Here is an 11614-nt window from a genome sequence, read left to right as displayed (position 1 = left end):
GGGTCACACATATTTTGTCAATCCATATCATTGACCAGATTGTTTCTTGTTTAGATATTGTATGATTTATCATCTGTGATTTTTTTCCATATTTTATTTATTAATTATTATTTGTGATGAAATCAGCACCGCTGTAGTCAAAGAACAAAACTTAAAATTGGTTTTTTATTGAAGGCCATTAATTAAGCAACGAAATCAATAATTTGATGGCACGATTTGTTCTGAGAGATTCAAAAGAAAAAAAAAACCCATCACGTTTGTGACTATTTATGGTATTTTTATATGATTTGCAAGAAACGTATTTAAGTCGGTATACTTTGAATGTTTATTTATAAAGATTTTATCACGTTTGAAGAGTTTTATTAAAAGCATCTGAATCATTTATCTCGAAGTCGTTTTATGAATTTCTTTATTTCCGTGGTGGCAGGGGAGGTCATTCTTGCTGTATCCCGCTGTATCTGTTTTCCTTTCCACATTGCTCTCGTCTTTGTTCTGGTCCTGGCAGAGATCCATAGCAGACAGGGAGGCAGACAAATGTAGATTCTTGTGTGTTGTTTGTGTGCTACACGTCTGGCCTCAGACTGGACACACGAATAGGGAGATTCTCATTGGCTACGTCTGCTCTTTTTGAACTCATTCCTTTAACTTACATTTTTCCTATGCACACATTAAGCAAGATCATTCAAAATCATTGGACTATCCCATTATATTCCTTTTTATTTCCGCTGAAATGATCTATCAATGTTGCACGCACTGTTAAACAAAAAAAGAAAAAAAAAAGATTAACAAGGAACAAACTGCATGGAGCATACTATTTTTTATATTACCATGACCCGAAGAAGCAACTTTTGCTTCTTCCAAATATGGTTAAAAGATAACCGTTCATGAACATGTCACATGGGTCAACACCAGCCAATCGTCTTTGTCGATTAAACTCTTCAAGGTTTTTTCCGTATACGTCATGTATCTGCTGTACAATGCCGACAATAGTGTCGTGTCGTTTGGCCCAATGTGGTCGAATCTTCTCAGACTTGAATTCAGTCACAAACTGTGGGGAAGTTAAGAAAATAAAGGAAGAAAAGGGAAAGTTGTGTGTGGTAATAGTTATAAACACATCGATTCGTTTAAGTTCAGTACTTGAAAATTTAAAATGTAGTTTGTTCTTTTTAAAAAGAGGTAGACTATACAGTCCACTCCGGATAATCGCAACTTTCGGTTAATCGCGACATTTCCCAAGAAACGGAATTAATTCTATATAAAAGTCACTGGTTTATTGCAACAAACTTCGGTTAATTGCAACAAATTTTCAACCTCAAAAAGTGGAAAATTTAAGAAATCAATCAAACAAAATATCATGATTAAGTTTCATCATGGGTGAAATCATGACAGGTTGAAAAATCGAGAGTTAGCGGGGTTTGATGCTACAGTAGTGTGTCACCACTCTATTAGAGATAAAAGAGGGAGGGGTTTGCCATACGGATTTGTGATGTCATTTGTGACCATTAAATAGGAGGCGAGGGGCTGGCTATAGTCTTGACAACAGGAAGATAATGACAATTGCAAGCGAGATTGAGCGACATCCTTTGTTTTGGAATTGACAACTGCATTGTGACCAACGGGTTTGATGAGAGCATAATATCTCTCATCACGGCTAATCTCTTTGACTCTTACAAATGTTGAGAATAAAAGATTGAATGTGAATAAGATGTCGACTTGCATCGAAGCTGGTTTTGCTTGTCAAATCTATACATATGGTTTTTATTTCAATCAATTGCTCAGTCTGTGGTGAACTAAGAACAATGTTTACAACAACTGGCTCGAGTTTACCATATATTATGTGTAAAATGTTGCAATAGTGGACAGGAAACTCAACTTTGGTTAATTGCAACTTCGGTTAATCGCAACATTTTCACTGATCCCAAGGTGTTGCAATTATCCGGAATGGACTGTCGTATGAAGACACAAGAAAATCGGATATTGGTAGTAATCATTATATATATTATATACAATATTTAAATGGATAATGTATCCATAAATTTACGAATACGCTTATTTCAAAAGAGTCACTCAGATTTGAGAATGTTTGACAAGTTGAGAGTCATTTTGAGCGATGGCATTTAAAGTAAAGTTTGTTGTTGTTTTTTTTTAGCCAAACTGATAAAATATGCCAAAGTACGACAGCTCTCTGACCAGGAACAAAAAAGATATTTTAAAAAAATGCAAATTCAAATAAGTCAATACTAACATCGGCAGCTGCTGAATAAAACCCGTCCTGTGAAGGGGGTGCCAAAAAGTCAACAACCATGCTGTGTCCCGAATCGTCTGGCATAGCTATGTCTGTGTTCCCTGGGCAGAGAAGGCATTCGTGGTTCTTGAAGAAGCGTGGAAGGAGGGCGTTCAGGGGAGTGCTGCCTCTGGATTTGATCTGGTGCTCTGTCCTGTTGACAAGAAACTGGTTGGAAAGGAAAATACAAACTTAGGTAACACAATTCTGATCATCCATATCTCAAAAATTTCCTTGGTCTAGTTTAGTCCAATGTAATACCAGATCGATTTTGTGGACCACAAATTATGCATCAAACGAAAAAAGGGAAGAACATAGACACAAATAGGATTACGACACATCGATATTTCAAGTGAACTGACTGATTTAGTCAGAGTGAAATTTACTTAAGAAGAGTATATCAAAAAGTAAACAAACAAACATATTTTGCCTTCCTGACAGTTTTAGTGCATCTTTAAATGTTTCAACATTGCTCAAAGGCTTCAGAAAGCAAAGGTACAGTGGAATCTTGATAAAGCCAACACCGCAGGGCCAGGTAGATTGGTTGACTTTAAGAAAGGTTGACTTTATCCGTTATCAGTGGAACACCCTAGATAAAAAGAAAAATCCCACCAGAGAATTTGGGGCCAAAAAGAAGTGTTGACTTTAAACACAAGTTGACTTTAAGAGTGTTGGTATTTGGGAAAACAATATAAATAAGTCGTGGGAGTAAAATATAAGTTTGATACTTCGACTGCTTAGTTTGTATATCATTTAAGCGCTTTGAGTCTGATGTCTTGGAGTTATAGCGCCATATACATTTTCAGCATTATCATTATTAATATTTGACATCATTTCTACCGTTGTTTTTAAAAACACAGTTTTTGAAATTTTAACAAAATAGTATACAGACGTCTACTGTGTTCTTTAATAAAACGGCAGATTTGATATTCATCCATCGCTATCTCTAAAATGCCAATAAATCCTATGTACCTTTAATGCCCTTGCAACACGGTCAAATCGAGTGTCCACATTAAGCATGAAGGCAGCACTTGTCTCTGTACCCCATCTTGAAGGTAAAATCAAAGGAAACGCATTAACCACGTGATGGTACGACTGTGACAATAAAGACTTCGCCACGTTTAGAGCTCCCTGGATTAAAGAAAGAAAAACATACATCAAATGCCTGCTTCTTCTTTTACTATTCTTTTCGTTGGATTGAATAGAGAAAATCGATTATAGTTGTAAGCAAGACTTACATGAAAATGAAATTGCTGACTTATTTTATTTATCTATTTTGTTTTTGTTCAAAGTGTATCACTGACGCGACATACTTACTTAGCTTTTTATCTTTCATGTCCTACATGAATCATTGATGTATGTGTAATAGAATGACCATTCTATCTAATGTTATTTGATTTTGTACTCTATTATTCTTTACTACTTGTCGCTACCATCACTATTTAATTGTATGCAAGTAATGCAAGACTGTGTGCCTCTGTGGTTGATATCAACATTCCTTTACTCGTGTGTGTTACTATGACCAATAGTACACTGTGTGTTGTGTGTTAAGCCCTTACACAGGTGGTCTCTCGATGTAGTACTATTTTTATCTTCGGCTGGGTGTGACTTCTGGCCTGATACTATATTTTTGTGTGCTTTCTTTCATCACTTCACATCGTTATAACTTCATTTTAACAACTATGATCATTTACAAATTTATATCACTAATTCTGGCAAATCATAGCTTTCTAGCCACCTACCTTGAGTCATCTAAATCTACTTTGTTCTTCTGAATACTTGATAATTGCGACTTAAATATTTCATACAGCCATAACGTTAACGCCTTTGATTAATAATTACGAGCTAAACATTTACTCTTTAACTCTGCAATTCCCTATGATTGATTCTGTAGCATAACTCTTTAGTTTAGACTTATTCGTTCCTTCATATATGTCCCATGTTATTTGCATTAATTTGTTTAAATCATGAAGATGCACACAACTCGATCGAGTTTACTCACTTCAGTCTACGCATCACTTTACCTGGACCAGTGACGTAGGTGCTTTCCCTGACGTCCGCGCTAGATCTATTTTTAACTGCTATAGCTAATATTAGATTATTCTGCCATTGATTCTTTTCATTCATTCATTGATCCATTCAAAAGAATGATCTGTTCCATTGTTCCTGAATAAAGACTTCATCATTATACATCCTGGCCTTTGTTGTTTGATCGCCTCCACTACCCTGGAGTGGATGGGCTAGGACTCGGGTAGACTATGGTGTCTCCGGACTTGTGGTGTGTGCTCTTCGCTCATGAAATCAACTCCCTACTTCTACTTCTGACACATGAAGTCATGCTACTATCACTAACAGTAGTACTAAACTGTCACTTCATTGTCTCGATCTATCTTCCCCACTTGAGCACCACCGCCGCAGTTACAGTCTGGAACTCTTAAGTCGACCCCGGGACCGAATCCATCCACTCCCACGGCCTCTACACTCTGCCAATACTACTACTACCACTCGCCGGCATCAACTATCCGGTTGTCTCCATCAGTATCACACTCGCCGGCATCAACTACCCGGTTGTCTCTACTATCGCACTCGCCGGCATCAACTACCCGGTTGTCTGACTCTATTACAAATTTGGCGCTGCGAGCAGGATCTCAATTTCAGAAGCCACAGCCTTTTGGAGACCTGCTTATTTATTCATCAGTCAGACATCCACTTGGAATTGGAACGAATCTACACTCTCGCTGCCAGTCCCTGTACACCAACCTCGATGTTTTATTGCGACAGACGACAATCGACGTCAACTTGCCACTCGGCCCCTTTACAGCCGAATTTATACCTAGACGCCGCTACCGGCTACCATACACGTCGAGTATCCTGTCCAACCCGAGATGACCAGTGACTACCAAACCCGAGAGGACCCATGTTCCTGAGCCCAAGATGCCCCGTGTACCTGTGCCCGTGATGACCCGTGTCTCAGTGCCCGAGATGATCCACGTGTCTGTGCCCGAGATGACAGTGTGCCTGTGCCCGTAATGACCCGTGTCTCAGTGCCCGAGATGACCTGTGTGTCTGTGCCCGTGATGACCTGTGTGTCTGTGCCCGTGATGACCGTGTGCCTGTTCCCGAGATGACCTGTGTGTCTGTGCCCGTGATGACCGTGTGCCTGTGCCCGTGATGACCTGTGTGTCTTTGCCCGTGATGACCTATGTGTCTGTGCCCGTGATGACCCATGTGTCTGTGCCCGTGATGACCTGTGTGTCTTACCAACGTGAATTAACCAACCAGATGGAGCCTCGTCCCTATTACTGCCATGCAACTATCCAAAGGCATCGTCGTCAAGTGGTGGCCGGTGTTCCTAAAAGTCGCGTCTGTGAAAGTGAAACCACGTCACAGAATCCCGCCTGCACACATCTGCCCAGACGACATCACGCCAAATGCAAGGATCTGCCTGAGTTTGACCACCACGTTGGTGAGATAATCCATGTTTTGTAGGTTTCTCGTTTATATTGATTCAATATCTCGTTAGTTCCCATTAATTTTGCAATATGCTCATGATTCATAATGAAACATACAATGTAATTATGGAATGTTAAAACTATTGCTTATAAGTATAACAGTGTAGTTCTTTCTACCTTTCCCGCTAACAAGCGACGTCCACTTAATATTTCCATGTCTATCTATATTCGACATGAGCCTCCTCATATTTGAGACGTTCGTATTTCAAGTTTTAACACTTTTCTCATCTTATACTTATACCGCTATGCTGAAGCGACGTAATTTTACATTGATTGCATTTCTTTCAAGTTGAATTCGTACATTGAATCCTCTCTGCCTTGTTGACCATTGATAATTAAATAATTTGTTCTATGAGGACATAGAACGGTTCGAGTTGGGGGATATGTAATAGAATGACCATTCTATCTAATGTTATTTGATTTTGTACTCTATTACTCTTTACTACTTGTCGCTGCCATCACTATTTACATGTATGCAAGTAATGCAAGAATGTGTGCCTCTGTGGTTGATATCAACATTCCTTTACTCGTGTGTGTTACTATGACCAATAGTACACTGTGTGTTGTGTGTTAAGCCCTTACACAGGTAGTCTCTCGATGTAGTACTATTTTTATCTTCGGCTGGGTGTGACTTCTGGCCTGATACTATATTTTTGTGTGCTTTCTTTCTTTCATCACTTCACATCGTTATAACTTCATTTTAACAACTATGATCATTTACAAATTTATATAACTAATTCTGGCAAATCATAGCTTTCTAGCCCCCTACCTTGAGTCATAAATCTACTTTGTTCTTCTGTACACTTAATAATTGCTACTTAAATATTTCATACAGCCATAACGTTAACGCCTTTGATTACTTATTACGAGCTAAACATTTACTCTTTAACTCTGCAATTCACTATGATTGATTTTGTAGCATAACTCTTTAGTTTAGACTTATTCGTTCCTTCATACATGTCCTATGTTATTTGCATTAATTTGTTTAAATCATGAAGATGCACACAACTCGATCGAGTTTACTCACTTCAGTCTATGCATCCCTTTACCTGGACCAGTGACGTAGGTGCTTTCTCTGACGTCCGCGTTAAATCTATTTTTAACTGCTATGGCTAATATTAGATGATTCTGCCATTGATTCTTTTCATTCATTCATTGATCCATTCAAAAGAATGATCTGTTCCATTGTTCCTGAATAAAGACTTCATCATTATACATCCTGGCCTTTGTTGTTTGATCGCCTCCACTACCCTGGAGTGGATGGGCTAGGACTCGGGTAGACTATGGTGTCTCCGGACTTGACTGTGGTGTGTGCTCTTCGCTCATGAAATCAACTCCCTACTTCTACTTCTGACACATGAAGTCATGCTACTATCACTAACAGTAGTACTAAACTGTCACTTCATTGTCTCGATCTATCTTCCCCACTTGAGCACCACCGCCGCAGTTACAGTCTGGAACTCTTAAGTCGACCCCGGGACCGAATCCATCCACTCCCACGGCCTCTACACTCTGCCAATACTACTACTACCACTCGCCGGCATCAACTATCCGGTTGTCTCCATCAGTATCACACTCGCCGGCATCAACTACCCGGTTGTCTCTACTATCGCACTCGCCGGCATCAACTACCCGGTTGTCTGACTCTATTACAAATTTGGCGCTGCGAGCAGGATCTCAATTTCAGAAGCCACAGCCTTTTGGAGACCTGCTTATTTATTCATCAGTCAGACATCCGCTTGGAATTGGATCGAATTTACACTCTCGCTGCCAGTCCCTGTCCACCAACCTCGATGTTTTATTGCGACAGACGACAATCGACGTCAACTTGCCACTCGGCCCCTTTACAGCCGAATTTATAACGACGGCCGCTACCGGCTACCATACACGTCGAGTATCCTGTCCAACCCGAGATGACCAGTGACTGCCAAACCCGAGAGGACCCATGTTCCTGAGCCCGAGATGCCCCGTGTACCTGTGCCCGTGATGACCCGTGTCTCAGTGCCCGAGATGATCCACGTGTCTGTGCCCGAGATGACAGTGTGCCTGTGCCCGTAATGACCCGTGTCTCAGTGCCCGAGATGACCTGTGTGTCTGTGCCCGTGATGACCTGTGTGTCTGTGCCCGTGATGACCGTGTGCCCGTGATGACCAGTGTGCCTGTGCCCGTGATGACCCGAGATGACCTGTGTGTCTGTGCCCGTGATGACCGTGTGCCTGTGCCCGTGATGACCTGTGTGTCTGTGCCCGTGATGACCGTGTGCCTGTTCCCGAGATGACCGTGTGCCTGTGCCCGTGATGACCTATGTGTCTGTGCCCGTGATGACCCATGTGTCTGTGCCCGTGATGACCTGTGTGTCTTTGCCCGTGATGACCCGTGTGCCTGTGCCCGTGATGACCTGTGTTTCTTTGCCCGTGATGACCTGTGTGTCTGTGCCCGTGATGACCTGTGTGTCTGTGCCCGAGATGACCCGTGGGTCTTACCGGCGTGAGTTCAGCCAGATGGAGCCTCGTCCCTATTACTGCCATGCAACTATCCGAAGGCACCGTCGTCAAGTGGTGGCCAGTGTTCCTAAAAGTCGCGTCTGTGAAAGTGAAACCACGTCACAGAATCCCGCCTGCACACATCTGCCCAGACGACATCACGCCAAATGCAAGGATCTGCCTGAGCTTGACCACCACGTTGGTGAGATAATCCATGTTTTGTAGGTTCCTCATGTATATTGATTCAATATCTCGTTAGTTCCCATTAATTTTGCAATAATATGCTCATGATTCATAATGAAACATACAATGTAATTATGGAATGTTAAGACTTGCTTATAATTAAAACAGTGTAGTTCTTTCTACCTTTACCGCTGACAAGCGTCGTCCACTTAATATTTCCATGTCTATATTCGACATGAGCCTCCTCATATTTGAGACGTTCGTATTTCAAGTTTTAACACTTTTCTCATCTTATACTTATACCGCTATACTGAAGCGACGTAAATTTACATTGATTGCATTTCTTTCAGGTTGAATTCGTACATTGTATCCTCTCTGCCAAGTTGACCATTGATAATTATATAATTTGTTCTATGAGGACATAGAACGGTTCGAGGTGGGGGATATGTAATAGAATGACCATTCTATCTAATGTTATTTGATTTTGTACTCTATTATTCTTTACTACTTGTCGCTACCATCACTATTTAATTGTATGCAAGTAATGCAAGACTGTGTGCCTCTGTGGTTGATATCAACATTCCTTTACTCGTGTGTGTTACTATGACCAATAGTACACTGTGTGTTGTGTGTTAAGCCCTTACACAGGTGGTCTCTCGATGTAGTACTATTTTTATATTCGGCTGGGTGTGACTTCTGGCCTGATACTATATTTTTGTGTGCTTTCTTTCATCACTTCACATCGTTATAACTTCATTTTAACAACTATGATCATTTACAAATTTATATCACTAATTCTGGCAAATCATAGCTTTCTAGCCACCTACCTTGAGTCATCTAAATCTACTTTGTTCTTCTGAATACTTGATAATTGCGACTTAAATATTTCATACAGCCATAACGTTAACGCCTTTGATTAATAATTACGAGCTAAACATTTACTCTTTAACTCTGCAATTCCCTATGATTGATTCTGTAGCATAACTCTTTAGTTTAGACTTATTCGTTCCTTCATATATGTCCCATGTTATTTGCATTAATTTGTTTAAATCATGAAGATGCACACAACTCGATCGAGTTTACTCACTTCAGTCTACGCATCACTTTACCTGGACCAGTGACGTAGGTGCTTTCCCTGACGTCCGCGCTAGATCTATTTTTAACTGCTATAGCTAATATTAGATTATTCTGTCATTGATTCTTTTCATTCATTGATCCATTCAAAAGAATGATCTGTTCCATTGTTCCTGAATAAAGACTTCATCATTATACATCCTGGCCTTTGTTGTTTGATCGCCTCCACTACCCTGGAGTGGATGGGCTAGGACTCGGGTAGACTATGGTGTCTCCGGACTTGACTGTGGTGTGTGCTCTTCGCTCATGAAATCAACTCCCTACTTCTACTTCTGACACATGAAGTCATGCTACTATCACTAACAGTAGTACTAAACTGTCACTTCATTGTCTCGATCTATCTTCCCCACTTGAGCACCACCGCCGCAGTTACAGTCTGGAACTCTTAAGTCGACCCCGGGACCGAATCCATCCACTCCCACGGCCTCTACACTCTGCCAATACTACTACTACCACTCGCCGGCATCAACTATCCGGTTGTCTCCATCAGTATCACACTCGCCGGCATCAACTACCCGGTTGTCTCTACTATCGCACTCGCCGGCATCAACTACCCGGTTGTCTGACTCTATTACAAATTTGGCGCTGAGTTGATGCCGGCATCAACTACCCGGTTGTCTCCATCAGTATCACACTCGCCGGCATCAACTACCCGGTTGTCTCCATCAGTATCACACTCGCCGGCATCAGCTACCCGGTTGTTGTCTGACTCTATTACATATGTATCAAGAGAACAGACAATTCCAAGCCAAAACAAAAACAAATAATAAACCCAAACAAAACAAAAGCCAAAGCAATGAAAATTAATTATAAAAATAGAGAAAACCGGCTTCTTATAGATAGAATGAAGATGACGTCACTCTGGTCTTTGTAATTGTTTTTTTTTTTTTGCCATCCGCGTTTATGAGTAATTCTCACTAAACTTTATTATCCAGACTATAAAAGATCATGGTTACACAGAGTTTTGTTTGTTGGTCCGTTATACTTACGGATGGCAATGTTGTGAGCTTCTTAGCCAAGCGCATACTATCTATACAATCCAAGAGAACGATTCATGCAGGAATCTTATTCTTATACTGTATTTTGTACCTACCCTTGCCCTAAGAAGTCCCTTGACAGATCCGCCTGATAAAGAACCATTCGTGGACATGTAGGTAGGACCCAGAATGGTTTGACCCTTTATTTCGTCTTCACTGGCCACGTTCATTTTTCTGTGAAAACCATATTATTATTAAAAGCAAAGCAATACTACAAAATAAAGTGACATTGACATCGTCCATTGCAGAGATGCAGGGGGGGGGGGGGGGGGGGGGGATACGGCATTGCTCTTAAAGCTGGAGCAGAATCGAGATTTGATTTGAGCGGAGCACATGTTTTGTCTTGATGAAACAAGTAGTTCCTATTTCTGACTATTCATGGCTGATCTGTGGTTTTTATTCTTGATGCTCTATGTGATATTGATCTCTTTTTTTTTTTTTTCTTTTTGATCTCGAACGATAAATTTCACCTTGGGATCAGTAAAAAAGAATTTCATTTTATTCAATATTAATAATTCCTCATTTCACAGGAGATTGGTTATTATGTTCTCTTCATTTTCGTCATAAATACTTTATGATTTATTTATTTATTTATTTTTATTTGCAGCGGAGAAAGGATTTGACGCTATGAGAAAGGGGGAGGGGGGGGGGGCACACACGTTTCGAGGAATGGACGGAGGCTGACAGGCCGCCGAGTTATACCACGGCCCTCTATATATAGAAGGCCTTGGTTATATCAGAGAGCTGGTTATACCCAAGTGTGATTTCACCCGCATGTGTTCCGTCCCGGAGATCCCCGTCCACAGACAAAAGACTGGTCTGGGGCGCCGTGACATGACGAGGCCGCTATTCCTTATCTCCGTCCGTCCTTATCTCCGTCCACAAACAAAAAAGAGGTCGGCCTCGTCATGTCACGGCGCCCCAGAAAAAAAAAATAATAGCGTTTTAATCTTGGTGCAATTATACTGCCGTCGTATAATT

At 40.9% G+C, this 11614-nt stretch overlaps 1 protein-coding gene across 1 annotated transcript in view; it reads right to left on the bottom strand.

Annotated features, from left to right (window-relative positions):
- Window positions 1-264: 264 nt before the first annotated feature.
- The window catches only part of LOC144969726 (uncharacterized), a 22352-nt gene continuing 11002 nt past the window's right edge, over window positions 265-11614 (bottom strand). Inside the window, exons 9-12 of the mRNA XM_078908885.1 lie at window positions 10690-10807; window positions 3257-3415; window positions 2246-2452; window positions 265-1048 (exon numbers count right to left, since the gene is read on the bottom strand). Coding sequence (XP_078765011.1) covers window positions 824-1048; window positions 2246-2452; window positions 3257-3415; window positions 10690-10807 — 709 coding nt within the window. The 3' untranslated portion in view covers window positions 265-823. The remainder of the gene's footprint in view (window positions 1049-2245; window positions 2453-3256; window positions 3416-10689; window positions 10808-11614) is intronic.

The sequence above is a fragment of the Berghia stephanieae genome, chromosome 3 (genome assembly GCF_034508935.2).
Source record: "Berghia stephanieae isolate SIO BIC M18660-M18661 chromosome 3, UCSD_Bste_1.3, whole genome shotgun sequence".
Lineage (NCBI taxonomy): Eukaryota > Metazoa > Mollusca > Gastropoda > Nudibranchia > Aeolidiidae > Berghia > Berghia stephanieae.
This window is presented reverse-complemented; position numbering and strand designations above follow the sequence as displayed.